General features: G+C 39.4%; 2 protein-coding genes across 2 annotated transcripts in view; both read left to right on the plus strand.

The window, feature by feature from the left end:
- The window catches only part of gphna (gephyrin a), a 33335-nt gene extending 29374 nt beyond the window's left edge, over nucleotides 1-3961 (plus strand). Inside the window, exons 23-24 of the mRNA XM_053434292.1 lie at nucleotides 68-206; nucleotides 315-3961. Of these exons, the coding sequence (XP_053290267.1) occupies nucleotides 68-201 (134 nt within the window). The 3' untranslated portion in view covers nucleotides 202-206; nucleotides 315-3961. The remainder of the gene's footprint in view (nucleotides 1-67; nucleotides 207-314) is intronic.
- Nucleotides 3962-6408: 2447 nt separating this feature from the next.
- pals1a (protein associated with LIN7 1, MAGUK p55 family member a) overlaps nucleotides 6409-19171 on the plus strand; it is a 38867-nt gene continuing 26104 nt past the window's right edge. Inside the window, exon 1 of the mRNA XM_053434127.1 lies at nucleotides 6409-6620. The gene's annotated coding sequence lies outside the window, so the exon portion shown is untranslated. The remainder of the gene's footprint in view (nucleotides 6621-19171) is intronic.

The raw sequence follows: 19171 nt of genomic DNA on the forward strand, positions 1-19171 counted from the left end.
TTATGCATATCCTGGAGGCTTACACACAACTTACTCAGACATGCATGATTGCTGCGGCTCTCTCCAGGTAACCAGGTATCCAGTAGGCTCATGTCAATGCGTAGCGCCAACGGCCTGCTGATGTTGCCTCCTAAAACAGAGCAGTATGTGGAGCTACATAAGGGAGAGGTCGTTGACGTCATGGTGATCGGACGACTATGATGCAGGTACATCACTCTCATCTGTTTTATTCCCCTGTTCACATGTTTCACTTTGTCACAAAGGCAGGAAAAAACACTCCCACTAACTATCCAACAAACTGCTTTTATCCCCAGACTTCAATGTCACTCCCTACCGATAACCATGGCAGTGCCAGGACTTCCTGTCTGGACAGGATATGGGCGGGGGCAGGAAGCGATGCATGTCTACCTGGTCGCCATTAGCTGTGATGTCATATGCAACAGCCAATTGGAGCCAGCGTGGGCTGAATCCTCATTGGTCTGCTCTGAGGAGATCACTGTATTTCAATGAAGAAAAAAAAAGTGAAAAGAAATATATAAAATATGAGATTTATTCTGTAATATTATTATTACTATCCTGATGATAATGATTATTAATATTCTTAATTAATATTCTATTTATTATTATTGATTGAATAGTAACCATTCCCTCTTCTTTCCTGTTCATTTGCTTTGTGAGTTTCCCTGGTAGATATAGAGACGTAAACTTCCCTTTCCTTCCTTCATTTCTCCTGACCTCTCTTCTTCTTCTTCTTCTTCTTCTTCTTCTTCTTCTTCTTCTTCTTCTTCTTCTTCTTCTTCTTCTTCTTCTTCTTCCTCGTCTTCTTCTTCTTTTTCTTCTTTTTCTACTCCTGCCTCTGTTCTGGCGCCCCCTATTAAGATATAGAAGCTCCCTATCCTGCAGTATTACTACATCTCCTCTTACAACACACTGACCCTAACATGAATATTGATCTAAAGGCTTATAAGGACAACCTCTGATGAAAGCTGCTGAAATAGTTTGTGCCAGTACAGAAAAAATATATATACATTTGTTGCCAAAAGAGGAAAAAAATAATAAAAGGATCCTTTGTATTGTTTTGTCCAGATACAGTATGAAAACACTTTTGAGACCATACTGAGACCCTGAATCCCATTGTGACTCTCAGTGAAAGCCATGAAACTCTTGTAAGTGGCTCAGCTTTAAGGCAGAGTGAGGCTGGACCTCCATCCTCACTCACCACACCAGAACCCTCTGCTCCGACATCAAATCTGAACAAAATCCCGATGCTATATTACACAACGCAGACCCTGCATTCAAGTGGTGTTTGATTTACATAAGGTTTACAACTACAACATGTCTATACTTTGTCAGTTTTTGTTCATTTTTAAAACTATAAAAAAGATATGGCTGACTTTGTTCCATATTTTTCATATGGTCATGAAATCTCATGAAAAGACTAAAACACGTTGTGAGGGAAACACTCACTGAAGTAAAAGTACAAATAAATAGACACAAATTTACACATTATCGTTTCTACTTTAGTAAAAAGTACTTGCTTTTAAATATACTTTAAGTATCAAAAGTCTAAGTATAGTTGAGTCTAATATGTTACCTAATGCAACAGTCTACCACATCTTTATGTCTGAGTCTCTGTTGTGTTTCTTCATTAGTGACTGATTCTGCAGCAGGAGGCAGGGTCTAATGGTACTTTCCCACTTTGATCGGATCAGGGGATTGATTCTCTTGTAGTCGTTGATTACTTTAAAATTATAAATGATAAGTGATCATGTAACACAGTGCATTGTTAACATGTAGTGGAGTTCAAATAACAGATTTGTTGATATTTTTAGAGTGAAATGTACTGGGAAACTAATCTACTTAAGTAAAGAACAGATTTAAGAAAAATTACTATTTAAATTCAACTGATTCCTACTGACGGAAAATTGAACTGCAACACTCTGACAAGACTTAATCGAAACTAGAAGTGAGGGTGTGTGGGTTGGCAGCTGGCCACGCTCTTTCCAAGTGTTACATAATCCACCTACCACTGTCACTACTCGTTTAAAATGTATTGCTCCACCTCTACCCAATAACAGCTGGGTATTGTAGTCTTAGCAAATGCTACTTCAATATTAGTTCCTACATAAGTAAATGGGACATTTACTGTGGTTTGCTTTCAGCAGCAGACTCATCATTTGGTGCTAGATTGAGTATCTCTGACAGTAGAACAGTGTGCGGAAGCATGTGTGTGTAGGTTTTTACTGTGTCACATAGGATTACAAATATTGTTGGTTTTGGTCTTTTCATGGGATCTAGTGAAAATAATATGGAATATTATCATTCTGTCAGCAGCCAAAGATTACTATACCTAGTCAACAGCTTATGTCAGAGACTGGCTTTGCTTTGTGTTCTGGCTAATCAGGAGCCTCCATCTTTTTTCAAGTTTTTACCTACAAACCATAGGGACGTGGACAACAGAAGTCCAAGTGACAAGACATGTGTCAAACTCAGAGAAACTCTGACGTGACATCGCTTGAAAGCAGGATGTCACATTCAGGTGCTCGTAAACTGTACAACTAGTGTATTTCTACCACAATGGTGTTAAGGTGCTTGTCGAAGTCGGTGCAGTTCAAGGCTGTAAATCAAACTACAACATGTGACCGCTTCGCTCTCGATGTACTGTACTGTAGTCTGAGCAACACTGAGACATCTAGAAAACCTTCTGTGAGATTCAGCCCATGACTAGTTTATTTAACAAGCAAGTAGAGCTACAGCGTCCTGCTGATTAAAGACCAACCTTAAATTGTTTACCAGTTAACAAGGATCATTCAAATGCATCATATGCAGTGTGTGAGTTATACACATTCACTTATGCCCCATACCTTCTCCCCTCTACTTCCTCTGATTCTCCCTGTCAGATTGATCAGTGCAAAACAACCCCTTATGGTCAAAGGTCTGATTCTGCATTCAGGTCATGGTGGAAACGCTCGTATTTAAATGTAATGGTACTTTACAACACCCACATGACATTGTTTGAGTTTTTCTGATGTCATTCCCCCTGATGATCATAGTTAAGACATTCTTTCCAGATAAGAACCTTGTGTCTACAAAATAATTTTGACCTGAATACCACACAAGTCAGTGTTTCTGACCTTTGACCCTCTCTTTATAGGCTGACGCAGTCTTTCTCCACCTCTCCACTCATTCCTTCCTCTCCTCATCCTCCACTTATCCTTCCCACACACTTGCATGCCCATTAAAGGGAGTGGGGGGTGTCTTTCTCTTTGGGCAGGATTGATTCCAGGCCTGAGACCAGGGTGCAGCGTCTGGACGTCTTCTGATCTGACTAAAAACTACATTTATGAAAGATCTTGATGTGACCACTGGTGCGTAAGATGAGTTTTCAGAGCCCATGCTCGGGGTACCAACACAGTCTTCTCATTCACTCCTCTGGCTCAGATGTCAGAAACTTTCCAGTTACCTCAAATGCGCACCATACATCTGCCAATGGCTCATGCTGGGTTCATGTCATGTAATACAAATTGGAAAAACAGGGTGAAAGGCAGACATAAATTCACTGAAAAGTCCACATCCAAATGTTTTTTTTAAATAAACTGAATTAAAACACATTTATTACATCCAGAAGCTCATATTTACAGGAAACCCATATTGACATGAACGCAGCATCAGAGCTTCTTCTGGCACCTGCCCATTGAGGACCAATCAATCCCAGATAGATTAATTTGAGTAAGAAGAAGCAGGTTCTTGTTAAACTGCCTTTGTACTGAGTGATTCGTAACACTGGACTGAACTCAGTGTCACACTGCACATACTATAAACTATGACCAGCACTTGTAATGAAGCAATGACACAGCATTCTACTACTATTGTATAGATATGATAAAGAGGATGTTTTTTTCTGTAATATTATTGAAACTGAAGATGAATTAATAAAAATAATCCTGATTATTCTGTACTATATTTGTTTCAAAAAGTGGATATTATTTCTCAAATCCAGTTTGTCTGTGAAATTTTAATAATTTGGAAGAAAAAAGATGAGAGACAACATGCTTAATGATGCTCACAACATAACATCTTTATATAGCACCTTTAAAAACAGTTTACAAAGTGCTTTGACAGATAAAGTCGACATTGGCAAGTTTGAGGTTGGGATCAAGAGCGTGGCCTAGGGGATAGAGCGGGTGCTTTGCAACAAGAAGGTTGCCGGTTCGAATCACATCTATCCCATCTGCATGCCTAAGTGTCCTTGGCAAGATACTGAACCCCTAAATGGCCCCTCATAAATGCTGAGTGTTCTAAAAATGTAAGTCGCTTTGGATAAAAGCGTCAGCTAAATGACATGTAATGTAATGTAATGATGCAGTCAAAATATAACTAGGCAGCCATTGCGGTAATACATTCATACAGCAATAATATAACTAACATGGAAGAAAGGTAACATGATTATTCAAATAACAGCAACATGTGATTATTTACAGCATCTTAACTGAGTTTATTATACAATTTATGTGAACCTATTATGCTTATGGCCAAGGTGCCAAGCCCAAAGAGGATGACTATGTGTGGTAATTACACAGATAAGTGCCAGGAGTCAAAATCCAGCCCTGACCCTTTGCTGCATGACACAACTGCATTATTGGTACAGGCGCTGCTCAAACTTATTTTCTGATCTAGTATCAGTCGTACAGGGGAAGATCAACACTAAATTAAACGTATTGGTTGTTGTCCAAGAGTATAAAATGGACTTCCGTCTGACATTCAAACCAAGTGTAAATCACCTCAACACAAATAAACAGTTATTTTTTCCTTTTGAGATACCTACATCTGTTCTCATGAGTTTGGAAATTGGTTTTGTCCTCATTTTTATTCTTGTCCCATTATTTGTATTATAAATAAGTAAGTGAAGATCATTTAATATGTGTGCTTCACATAATGTAATAACACCATGCAATTACACAACATGTATATGCAATAAAAGATAGTGAAAAAAGCTTGGGAAATGACATTAAACAAGCATGGGGTTAAACAATACAATGTACATAGTGAAACAAAGGCTAATATGAGAATGTTTTATTGTAAAGGTCTTTTCTTATTTTTCATAATTTATTTTTACAGGGTGAATATACAATTAAAAGCAACTTCACCAGACTTTGCTTGCAGTGAATTTACATCACAATAATTATACAATTCTTCTTATTATAAGTAGTAGTAATCGCAGTAGTAGCAGCAGTAGTTGTAGTAGCAATACTTGAAGATAAGTAAGTAAAGTTAATTTATTATAACACTTTTGCCAGAGCAAAGTCATAAAGTGTTTCCATTCAAAAACAAAACACACGCAGAACAACATTAAGCTTCAGTGTGTAAGATTTAGGGGAAAGGGATCTATTGGCAGAACTTGAATATAAAATAATCCTTATTTTATATTCAAGTTTTACAAACTTGTTTTCTTTACTCTAGAATAGGCCCTTTATATTTAAATACTTAATATTTACATTGGGAGCGCCATGTTTTTTTTACAGTAGCTCAGACTGAACAAACTAAACACCTTTTAGTTTGTATGACAACTGAAGGTTTTCACAGGTTCTCTTTCATATTTGGAAGGAGATGATGAGGTGAGGGGTATTCAGCTGCAACATGCAACTTCACAACTAGATGTCACTAAATTCTACATGCTGAGCCTTTAAACAAGCATGGAATTAAACAATATAATGTTCATGGTGAGACAAAGACATATTTGAGTAATTTGTAAAGTAAAGTCTATAATTGTTTTTATTATTATTATTATTATTAATATTATTATTATTATTATTATTAGTCATAGTAGTAGTATAGCCATAACAGCACTACATGGAATGCACAATACCGCAAAGGAATTTGTGTGAACTACTTATTACATAAACTCCACAATACATAAAGTTCAGTTAATACAAGGTTGTCATTGGTGGTGACACGTGTGTGTGTGGATTTTTAGTAAGACCCTGGGGTTGGCTTTTATAAAGAAATAACTAAGTAACATTTTTTTAACTAGTTTACTAGTTTTAAATAAAGGTGATAAAGTTTACCAGTGTAGTAGAAAACATGTATTCAAAAACAACACCAAAGCTTCTACTGCTACACAGACCTTTAGTAAAGTCATTGTTTTGAACTAGGGGAAATTGCGTTTTAAATTGTGATTGGCATTTTGGAAACACAAATGATCGGAAATGATAATCAATCTACGCATTTCAGATGCTTTCTCATGGGATCTGTCTCTTTTAATATTAATCTATCCATAATAATAATCACTCCGCCATGCAATGTTCACGCGCTACATTCCACGGATGTAGCAGCAGATTCGATTGGCTCGGAGGATCGCTGCATCCATCAGCGTCGTTGTTTTATGTGCGTTTGGTATGCAGTCTCCTCCCCCCTGTCTGGAGTCGGAGGTGACAGTTTGAGAGGAGGAGCGGCAGTAAGAGCCCTGCTCCGCTGCTCCGCCACACCAGCAGTCAGCCTGTCACACACTTTCAAGAACTAAACCGGAGTTTCCAGCGGTTGGACTTAAACACGAAACCTTATCCACGAGCTCCCGGTCGGATCCATCAGCGCAGGGCGGAGGGGGACGGCTCCGAAACACAGTGAGTGTCCCCGGGTTCTCGCTCATGCTCTGAAGTGGCTTTGTTATCAACAGGTGCCGCAGGAAGCAGCCAGCTAGCTAGTTAGCTGCTAACGCTAGCCCGATAACATTCGGTACAACGAACCCACGGTTCTTGAGTAAGTGTAGTCTGCTGTGTGTGTGTGTGTGGGGGGGGGGGGGTACTCCCTAACTCAATATCAAAGGTTTATACTGACCAAAGGCAGTTTCCTGACGGTTAAAGTAATTAGCTCCATGTCCAGCTGCTTGTGGGTGAGTTTGATGGTGGAAGTGGCTCAACAACCCACTCGTCTCTCTTAGCGAGCCTTCCTCACCTGGCACCTAGCTCTTCCGCAAGCTGCCAAACACTAAAAGAGTATACATGACTTTCAGAGATGGTGTCAGCGACACGTGTTGACGTCAGGCAACTGTTGTGTTTAGTTTGTGCTATGTTGTCCGAGGTTTGTGTTTACATCCTATTGCGTTCGCTGACGTTGCAGGCTGCTATAAGATCACAGTCAAAATGTAAAGGTACGACTTTTTAAATGCAATACAAAGTGTTAACAGTCGCCTCTGGTTGATCAAGGACGTGTGGATTCGCTGATGTGCACCTACAGTCAAAGTAAAGGAACAAGTGACTGACATATTCCCACATGTAGCCTCCTTATCTCTATCAGAGAACGGTATGTGTTGGGTTGTGCCAACATCACATTGCACATAAACTATCGAAACCAGCGAGTGGCCAGTGGTTTACTTTGCATGGGATTTCTTATCCTCACATTGTTCTGCACTTTTTGTGTTTAATAATTTGCAACAATGCTAGAGTTTGAGACAGATGGTGACAGTTTTAAATCCTCCTAGGGGCTCAGACGTGTTCAGTTTCTTAGATACAAACGTTTCAGATATTTTGGCTAGGATGCAAACAAGGAGTTTGAAGTTTGAAGAAATACAGACACCGAGGTGTAAAGACAGCATAGCAAGTGGAACACTTTACCAGGAGACTGTTATCAGTGACAAGGTGTAGTCCTCAAAGACACTGGCACGGAAATCACCCAATGGTAGTGAATGATTCTCTCTTTGCAGTGTCATGCTGTTTGCCTGGGGCTGTCAGCACAGGTTCAATGATACCACTGTGCTGCTTTGGCAGTTTATCTGTCACATCGTCAACATCGCTGATTCTTTTGTGTAACAGATGATTCATTGGAACAGACACTTAATGACTAGTTAGACTCAGACAAGCACAACCATTGAAAACAAAATTGGCAGTGGAACAGTGCAGAATAGCTTTGAAATATACAGTGCCTTGCATAAGTATTCACCCCCCTTGGACTTTTTCCCATTATGTACTGTTACTAACTGGAATTCAAATAGACTTAAATAAACTTTTTCCCGTTTGATCAACAAAACATGCATAGTACTTTGGAGGCGCAAAGTACATTTTATTGTGACACAAACAATAATGAGAACAAAAAAGTTGACATCTGTTGGGTGCATAAGTATTCACCCCCCTGTGTCAATACTTGGTAGAACCCCCTTTCGCTGCAATTACAGCTGCAAGTCTTTTGGGGTATGTCTCTACCAGCTTTGCACATCTAGAGATGGAAAGGTTTGTCCATTCTTCTTGGCAAAAAAGATGAAGCTCAGTCAGATTGGATGGAGACCGTCTGTGAACCGCAATCTTCAAGTCTTGCCATAGATTCTCTATTGGATTGAGGTCTGGGCTTTGACTGGGCCATTTTAAGACATTAACATTCTTTAATCCAAACCATTCCTTTGTAGCTCTGGCTGTATGTTTAGGGTCATTGTCCTGCTGGAAGATGAACCTCCGCCCCAGTCTCAAGTCTTTTGCAGACTGCATCAGATTTTCTTCAAGGATTTCCCTGTATTTGGCTCCATCCATCTTTCCCTCTATTCTGACCAGTTTCCCTGTACCTGCTGAAGAGAAGCATCCCCACAGCATGATGCTACCACCACCATGTTTCACTGTTGGGATGGTGTGCTCAGGGTGATGGGCAGTGTTGGGTTTTCGCCACACATAGCGTTTTGCATTGAGGCCAAAAAGTTCTGGTCTCATCTGACCAGAGCACCTTCTTCCACATGTTTGCTGTGTCTCCCACATGGCTTCTGGCAAACTCCAAACGGGATTTTTTATGGATCCCTTTCAACAATGGCTTTCTTCTTGCCACTCTTCCATAAAGGCCAGATTTGTGGAGTAGACGACTAATAGTTGTCCTGTGGACAGATTCTCCCACCTCAGCTGTGGATCTCTGCAACTCCTCCAGAGTAACCACGGGCCTCCTGGTTGCTTCTCTGATTAATTTTCTCCTTGTCCGACTCTTCAGTTTGGGTGGACGGCCTCCTCTTGGTAGGTTTGCGGTTGTGCCATATTCTTTCCATTTTCTTATGATGGATTTTACGGTGCTCAGAGAGATGTTCAAAGCTCTGGATATTTTTTTATAACCTAACCCTGCTTCATATTTCTCCACAACTTTATCGCTGACCTGTTTGGTGAGCTCCTTGGTCTTCATGATGCTGTTTGTTCAGTAATGATCTCCAACAAACTCTGAGTCCGTCACAGAACAGGTGTATTTATACTGAGATTAAATTGCAGACAGGTGGACCCTATTTACTAATTATGTGACTTGCAAATGTGACTTGTGAATGCAATTGGTCGCACCAGATCTTTGTTAGGGGTTTCACAGTAAAGGGGGTGAATACATATGCACTCAACACTTTTCAGATTTTTATTTGTAAATAATTGTGAAATCCATGTAATATTTCCCCCCACTTCCAAATGATGCACTATTTTGTGTTGGTCCATTACATAAACTCACGATGAAATAAATTTTAATCTGTGGTTATACCATGACAAAATGTAGAAAAGTCCAAAGGGGGTGAGTACTTATGCAAGGCACTGTAACTGTCACTTGTTGCATCCAGAATTGTTTGTTTGGACATTTGATCTTATGCTGAATTCAAGAAGGGGAATACGTTTTAAGGTGATTTCTTGCCAGGAGTGGGTGGTGGTTGTAATGGTTTAGCTTGCATGAGCTTCTGCCATCTTTGAATTTACAAGACACTAGGGCTGCCACTAACGACAATTGTTCTATCGATAATCTGTCTACTATTTTACCGATCCGTCAATTTAATCTAAACGATCAAAAGAACGCGTTCATTCCAACAGCGAGGCTCACCTGTCGCGATCTTTTCGGTATTTTTCAGGAAGTGCCTTTTCAAAATAAAATAAACCTTTTCAAAATAAATGTATCACAACTTTGATTTGTTGTTTCCTTTGTTTGCAGGGTACACATAAATAAACAGGCAAAATTAGCAATAATAAAACAAAAAATATATATACATTTTAGTAATTGATACATATGAAGTACAGTTTAAGGCAAGGGGTAGTGATGGATAAAGTTTTCTTTAAAAAAACAAGTTAAGTCTTTCATTCTCACTTTCCACTTTAAAACTATGAACTGAACTATGAACTGGTTCATAATTTAAATGGTGAACTATGAGCGTGAACTATTCATGTTTACTTGAATGAACTGAACTTTGAACTAGTTCATGAGAGGTGTGAACTTGCACAACACTGGTGGTAGATGCTTAGAAACATATTCTTTTTTTTTTCTTGTTTTCTGATTTTCTTTGGTCGGAATCTAATGTTTTACAGTCACGATTAATTTCTTAGCTAGTCCGCTAGTTCCCAGACTTAAAACTCGGTATGACTAGGGAATTTACCTCTGGAACCAGAGCCGTTGAAAAAGTGTGCAGTCACCAAAATCCTTCATATCTAACTCACAAGGTATATTCGCTTCAGTTGTAGGTTGTGTTATCAGTCCAGCCACTTAACTACAGGTGCACATTGTTCATTGGTCCACTGCTTCATAGTTTACAGCACAGGACCATGTGTGATCCTTCTGATCCTTTGAAACTCTGGGCTGACCTTCAGAAAGACGAGCAGGTTTTAGGTCACATCACTATGGTTAAGAGGTCAATGCTGATTTTACGTACACACATGTACACACAGAGTGGGCTAGTGAAGCAGAGAGAGGTGAGGACGGACAAAATACAGAAGTCCTCTGTTCTCTGGAATGCACTTTCGCTCTTTCTCTCACTCCCTCACTCTCATTTTCACTGTGACCGGATTGAGGCCCATTGAGCTGCCAATCAACATGTGTCACCAAATCAGGGTATCTCCAATTTTGAATCAGCAGTCAGTGGAACCTGTTGCAGCCAACTGAAACAAGGGGCTGGTTAGCTATTGGTCAAATAACCCACTAACTTATCGCACCTGGCATTTATTTGCATTGGGAATGGATACTTTTGGGTCAAATGACTCTGAAGTAGAACTAGGTTTTTGTCAGCTCTGGCTCTGACTGGCAGTGATGAAAACGAGACATGTGGGTTAATGGGCTAATTTGGAGAGACAACGAGGCACATGAGCACCTCAGTTTACGATGCGACAGTGATGTTGAACATGATGCAGCAGGAAAAAACAGAAAGGCAAACTCCTCCTCTACTGGCAATGGGAAATGAGTCAACTGCTTTATTTTGGCGGCTTTAGTTGCCTTTAAATAACCTACTTATCCTTGTTTTGTTTTGGTGTCAGCCTGACTTTCAGTAGAGTTTATAGTAGAAGCTAAATGCTAAAGAAAACATAAACATTATTTGCATTGTTATTTTAATAGGAGTGTAACTGAACATGTGTCAGAACCAAAACATTTCAGTACAGGCCTTTCAGTTCGGTATGTACGAGAACACATCGATGCAGCGAGTCCAGGCGCCAAACTTATTTGTGTGCATACGGGTCCCAAATTCCGAGGGACAACTCTAGCAAAGGACTGGATGTGCTGTAGGCTTGTGGTCATGGTGACTGACATTGGTGGGACAAGGAAAAACAGAAGTCAGTGCAAACCCATGTCCCCATGGCATCAAAGCACCCGCTTGCAAATAATTCAGACCGTGTGAAAGCAGTAACAACCACCATAGTTTATAGGAGCAGATATGCAACCGCTCTCTGCGGTTCAAAACCCAGACTTAAATGATCCCCGTAACGATGTTCCCTGTCTTCCACATTTTCAGCCAGCCAGTCATACCAGCCCTCTCCAAACCTCTGGCGTGAGAGTGTTCTCTACAGTGGGAAACATTGTTAGTGCCAGCATTGTCATCCTTTCTGCAAACAGTGTGAAATTTATTTTGAAAAAAAACAAAGCAGTGTAATGTTTTTCTTTTCCTTGTTTCCTCTGTACCGAAAACGTAGCAAACTGTGACCCTAAAACCGAGGTGTATACCGAAACAGAATTTTTGTGTGAAGTTAAACACATATATTTTTAACATTTTTACTAAAGGTCATGCAGTCAGATTATAGCAGACATGTACCACTACCCAGATTTTTCTAAAGGGTGTGGTCAAAAAATATTCTTTACAAATCTGTCTTATTATTTCATATGTTTCCACTACTGCCTATTGAAGCATTTCTTCATATTTGATGAAAACTTTCCTAGTTTAAATCGATTAACTCTTTTCGATATTAGATGACTGTTGAAATATCTCATGTCTGTTCAATTCAGTACATCATAACTGACAAACATGATTTTAAGTTCCTACATCCCCCCCTGGCCCTCATTTTTGCTCTGAATCCCTTAGTCTGGTACAAGGTGGTACAGCCCTTTTTAAGTGAGTGTGTACTGTTAAACACAAGATAAGATTGAGCTCTGCTTCTGCTCCCAGTGGCATTCTCACACACACACACAAACACGCACATGCACACACGGACTGGTTTTTTACTCCCTCATTGTCAAGTTACTTCCGTATTTGACATGTTGTGGATACAATTGTTTGCCTGGGAATCTTTAGGCCCCCTCATGATTCCATTCAATTCCAATTCAGAGGGTTACGATTCAATTATATTTATTATCCATGTAACTACTAGAGGTGTGCATCTTCACTAGTCTCATGATTTGTGCTTTAAAAAAGTATTTGTCGGTTACTGTTATTACAAGTGTGCTGTAATTTACAAAATTAGGTTTTCAATTAGGGCTGGGTGATATGGAAATTAATCTTATCACAATAATGTTTTCATTTAAGTCAACATCGTTATATACTGTATATCACAATATAACTCATATCGGCGCCACTGCACCGAGGTGCATTACTCTGTACGGGTCAACAACTGGCTTTTTGATGTTTTCTAATCACTCACAGAGGAACTGATCTCTATAAAAACCTGCTGAATTAATATTTATGTTCCTGGATAAACGCGGCTGCATTTTTCCTGCAACAATTAAGTTGAAACACAGCGTTGTGTCATAATCTGCGGGAAGAACTTCTGTCTACAGAAGTGTGCTTGTGTGTGCTCGTCTCTTTCCCTCTTCACACAAACTGACATCATGTATTTAGTTATTTATCGATGGTGTCGAATCATGACTCCTCAGATGTCCTGTCTGTGCGCATCACATTACGTCTCGTGTTGTGTAGCAGGTTTAAGCATGTGTCTCATGAACTCTGAGTAAATCAAAGAAACACTGACTAAACATCAGTACTTTAACGTGTCCTAATAACTTGTGATCAGTGATGGTGTTTATTGTTCAAGTGTAAAGTGAGCGCAAGTCAGAGTGGGAGTGAGGAGGAAGCCGGCTCCGACAGAGACTCTGACAGATACAGGACGATCAGACAATAATGAGCATCTGTCCTGATCCTGGAGCACCGGTGGTGATAATTATTCAGAATCCAGGTCAGAGTTGCGATGCATCTAAGAATCGAGAAACCTCCACAGATCTAGTGCTCAGCAATGTGCAGGAGACGTTGGGGGACTAGTATAATCTCTCCAATTGGTATTTAATTTTTTATTCAATCACTATATTGGTTTGACAGGGAAGCTGTGCACAAACAGGAATATAATATTCATTTAGTGAGCTCAAGCTCCCTTTGATGTCCATGTGTGCACATGCCAGCCTGCCATAACTGCTCTTTCTATATCTTCTAAATGAAGAGAGCTGCCGTCTTTCCACAACCAATTCACGGTCTGTAGTGTGGTTGTGTGCCCTGAGGACAGTTGAAGGTGTGTGTGGGCTATTTGCATAATTCCTAAATATTTAGCTTTACCTTTGACGAGACATATGCATTTAACATTTACATTTAGATATAACAGTCGCATATATTCAACATTTATAGTTAACGTTTACATACAAAATTTAACATTCAAATTATATATGACACACATTTTGTCCTAAATGTGATGAAAGTGAGCTAAATATTTGTAGTATATTGGCGAATATATCATAGATCAATGAATTTTTACATTTGGCACCACACACACACACACACACACACACACACACTACTGCTTAATACAGCAGATTATGACAGCAGTGTTTTAACTTCATTGTTGCAGAAGAAGCGATGCCCTGTTTATCCATGAACATAAATATGAATTCAGCAGTTTTTATAAAGATCAGTTCTACATGTGAGTGATTAGAAAATATCAGAGGAGCAGAGTCACCTGTTGCCCTGCACAGAGTAGTGCACCTCAGTGCAGCGCGCCCATTATGATTTATATCGTGATATCGATATAGACTGATATGTAAAAATTGCTGTGCTAAAAATTGTTTTCACATCTCGACATGCCCTATCTACCACATGTATTTAGTTTTTATTCGATGATGTCGGGTTATGAATCTGGATCGTTCCGGTGACTTACACACTGATGTCCTGACACATCTTGTGTTGTAGAGAGGCAATACATGCACATTAGCATTTCATGTAGAAATTGGATGTGGGACTTGCATGTGATGAAAAATACAAATTTGTGTCACTTTGTTTGTCTGTATTCCCTGCCTAGTTTTTACAATGTATTTTTAAGGTACATTGAAAGCTAGCATTATCAGTCTCTACAATGCTTTGTACTTTTCATAATAACAATTCATACATGAAGCTTACCTTCATCCTCGGTGGAATCACTGACTTCGCTGGGCGGGCAGGCAGGTGCTGAACATACTGCAGTTTAGTCTAAATGAATGTGTACCTGCCACACTCACCAGCTAACAGAGCTACTCCCGCTGCAGGTTTTCTCTATAAGCTGCAGCTCTAACAAAGCTCTGGTGACCTTATCTTCAACATGCTATTGAGTCTCATTCCACTGCTCTCAGATTGGCTGTGCTACAGTCGTGCTAAAATATAGATATCAATACCCCTGTTGATAGCAAGAGCACAGCATGGGGACATTCCTGAGTTTGGTTCCTATGATTGTTCCTGGATGCAGGCCAATAGAGAATGAGGACACAAAGCTTTCCAACTTAACAGGTTGCAGAACTCCTAAGGATGAAATCATCTGGCAATGAAAGTGTTGCAGCTAGAGGCAGATTGCATGTGCATATGGGGAAGGCAGAGGAATGTTTAATGGCATTAATACATACATACTTGTATGTTCCTACTACTGAACTTTTTGCCAGAACTTACAGGTGCACTGCACCTGCATGTGCCGTTGGACAAAGAAGGGTTTGTTTTTGCCCCCTCAGAAGAATCAAGTTGCTGCTTTTCATTGCTGCACTGCAAAAATAAACAAGAACTACGATGAGATAATCCCACAGTAAAGATCAGACCTTCAGTTTACACCTCCGTCCTGCTTTATACTCAGTTTCACCTGACACCATGAGGAGGAAATTGAGTCATCTTTAAGGAAATAATAGGTATATAACGTAACATGTTGCCCCATGAACTTAATTGTCTAATCTGTATTTTTATTTTTGTCTCTACATGTTAATTTTAATGGTGCACGGAAATTTGTAAATTAAAAAACATTTTGAAATTAGCCATCACCTAAAGTTTGCTCAGACTGCAGGAGGTCAGGAACCTCAGTTGGTGTTGATGTTCAGCCCAGATCGTCTGGGAGTTTGAGGGTTAAAGAGTCTTTCTTAAACCTCCCGAACCGCCCACAGTATCATCAGGGCTGCTCAGCAAAATTATCAAACATGTTTAATATTTATGATTTAGAGTCAGGGCGATTACATCAGTACTTTCCGATTGAACCCAGAGAGCCCACGGGTCAAGCTGTTGAAATAGCGACCACCTATACCAGGTGTCTTGTTGACATATATTAAACGGAAAATTGTAATCGCTCCTCTTGCTGAAGAATAGACGTGTTGTGTTGACCACGTCTCCCCAACCATTATTTCATCCAAACTGATTTATTCTGCCTTGTTTCGTAACACTGCAAAGCATTATTACAGATAGAGCCATAGTGTTTTTTCACCATCTTCTTCCTCCCAGTGATGTGTCATTACATATGGAGTATTAATGTTAATAATATCCTGTGATGTGCCATTATTTTCAAATCTTGTAATATAATGAGATTAAAAGAATAATATTTTAAGATTCTCCTAGTGTGCAACCAAATTTCAGCAAGGATGTTAAAACTGCTGTAGTATCAGCCCAGCTTTAAGCGAACGCTGCACATTTTGTGGGAGTGTATACTTCCAGTACGATGTTGTAGTGAAATTTTTAATCTGGCACTGCTGATGATTTGTTTTGTCTGGAGTGGTATTGTCATGCTTCCTCTTTATCACACATAAAGCCCCTGAGGCTCACAAGTATGTTTTAATTACTTTCTTAGCTCTCGGCACAGCTCTCAATGGGCAATTGTTTTCTTGCATTTCACAATAACAGTGCATGATGAAGTACTCTATACCATAAGTTATCCGTCCCCGCACATTGTTTTCCCGTTCAACTCAAGAAGCGTACGTAATATTGTGCAGAATGAAGAAGCTGTTGACTGTAGCTATCAGCTTTTCCTTCAAGTAGTTGGAGAATTACTTAACCCGTATTTGTGCGGAGCAGAAAAAAAACTCAGATCCTGTTTCACAAGGGAATCAAACCAACAGAAAATTGTTGTAACCAGATGGTTGTCAAATTCATGATTGATGCATAATGTTGAACAGCTCTTCTCAGAATCAGAATCAGAATTCTTTTAATTGCCAAATATATTTACACATAAAGGAAATTGCCTTGGTGTGGTTGGTGCCTTGGACATAAAACAACAATCGGACATAAAACAACAATATATACATAAGAACAATAAGTTATGGGCACGTGCAGTGCTAAGGTGCAGTGAATTTTTTTGGCATAGTGCCAATGATATATAAATGAGGTGCTTGTGTTGTGCTGATAAGCATCCTTGCCTGCAAGTCATATTTTTTGTGGTGTGTGTGTATATACTTAAATTACCCAAAATTAATTCAAAGAAAAACTATAAATGCATAGCTGAGAACTAATTAATAAGCGTTGACACTCTTAAAAATAATTGAGTTGTTTGTGAGTTGTAAGAAACTGTGAATAGTGGTGAATTGCTTTTTTACGTAGCTCAACACATTGTCAGTTTCATTACATTATTTTATTATAGATGGAGGCTGAAGTAAATTAATCTATGATTGAGCAGGCTGATAGCTGATTAAGAGGAACTATAGATAAACTGAGCTATTTTGAAGGAGTAAAAACTGCTTCACCAGGGATATAGTCATGTTCCCAACCCTTCATTTGAAGGGATTTTTGCTTACCATAGCTTTGCCTTGAACTGTTAACTCAGCAAGACACGCATGCATACCCACATTCATGCATTCACACCAGGGGGTAAGCTATAGCGACAGATGTTGTTGTCTATGTGTTTGTGTGTTGGGGGTTCCGTGTTTTAGTTTGTAGCTTATCAATCCTGAGTGTTTTTCTTGTACAAAAATACACAGTTCAGTAGGTCAGCAAATAAGTTATTATTTGACCAAGTCACTGGTCTAATGGCAGGAATCCAGTTTGAAACAGCTGCAGGTCTTCATCAGCTACAGGGGTTTTACAAATCAAACCCCCACGTCATCCCCTCTACTGCATCTTCAGATCATTCAGTCAGAAACACTGATATTCAAACCCAGCTTTCAGTATATGTATGGATCATTACATAAAGGAGGTCATGGTCTATTTCTGCTAGCTTTCCACATCAATAGAACAAAAGTATTTTAATGAGCGAGCCTAAGAGTAGGAGAAAATCCATCCATCCATTCATTCAAGACACCTGCTTGGAAGCAGCTTTATTTACATCTTCTGACAGTGCTACTCTTGACCTCTCTCAATGAGTTACATGGACACCAATAGGGCTGAACGATTTGGGGAAATAATCAAATTGCGATTTTTTTTTTTTTTTTTTCCCCACAATATTGCGATTGCGATTTAATATGCAATTCCCCCCCCCCCCCAAACCAAACGTGATGAATGATTTAAATATGACCAAAACAATATTAAATACATTTAGTGTAAAATATTCTTTCCCACATTTTACATTTTTATTTAACTGCTCATTACAGAAACAAGAACAACAAATCAGGGGCCTTGCCACTGTGAATTTAAGTAATTTAAACAAAGTCATTGTAAGTATAAACACAAGGCATGCACTTTTTAAACACTGTGTGCAAATTTATCATCTGAAGACATTTTTTTGGGAAATTATAGGTGTCTTACTGCTCCCAAGTGTTCATGTAGTCAATGTTAAAATGTAACGTTCTGACTCACCTGCCAAAGTTGTAGAGTTAGAGAGGTGCTTAGAATCAAGCAAACGTGATCAATACATGTCTTGTATTGAAAAAATAAGGTTTAATAGTTTTATAATGAATTCTGCACTTGTATGCAACCAATCAGATTGCCATATTTTAAATGCTGCTCTTTTAGCTGTTTGTTTTGTATCTCATTTTTGTATTTTACTTCCCATGCTGAGGTGACAGACACTGGCAAAAAACTCTGTCAGTTAAAGTCAGTGTACCATGTTGTAGTTGTGTGGAGGTTTTGTCAGTTTTTGTGTGTGATCCCCTCAGTCATGATCAACCCCAAAAAAACCTTCTCTGTAAGGCTCCCTGAATGACTTTCAACAACCTCCTCGGAGTGGTGTCAGCTTAATGTTTGATGTTGTAGGGAGATTTACTCTCCAGTGGAGCTGCATGTATCCTCCTGCACTTCTCTCCTCTCTGAAGTCTGTGCCTCAGACACTGTCTACTCTTACTGCAGAGCTGTTATCACTATTATCACTGGCGCCATTGTCTCGAGACCTTATCAGGTGCTTTTTTTACTTCAACTGTTGCTCAGTCCTGTTTTCATTTACATTCTTGTTAGGTCATACTTTTTCTGACTCAAGCTAAAAATGTTTTATGTTTCGAGGTCTGCTAAACTTGAAATTCCCAGACAGACGCGTGCAAAGTGTTTCTATGGCAAAATAATTTGTTGTCTTCTTTATTTTGTTGATAGGTATAAAACTGTTTAGCAATAACATCTAATAAACCTTCAACAGGTGTAATTCATAAAAAAATGCTATTCCATCCAACACAACTAACACACAGCACACCCTCTTATATTATCGCTTGGACAACTAACAGAGTAGAGACTGAAAGTTTGCACACCAGTTCTTGTGTTGACAAAACAACAGCCTGTCTGCACACAGCCTACTAGCTAGCGTTAACTCCCCGGAAGAGGCAGGCTGCCAGAGATAGTAACGTGTCAACAAACTTAAACTGAGGGCTGGAAACA

The sequence above is a fragment of the Pleuronectes platessa genome, chromosome 11, assembly GCF_947347685.1.
Source record: "Pleuronectes platessa chromosome 11, fPlePla1.1, whole genome shotgun sequence".
Lineage (NCBI taxonomy): Eukaryota > Metazoa > Chordata > Actinopteri > Pleuronectiformes > Pleuronectidae > Pleuronectes > Pleuronectes platessa.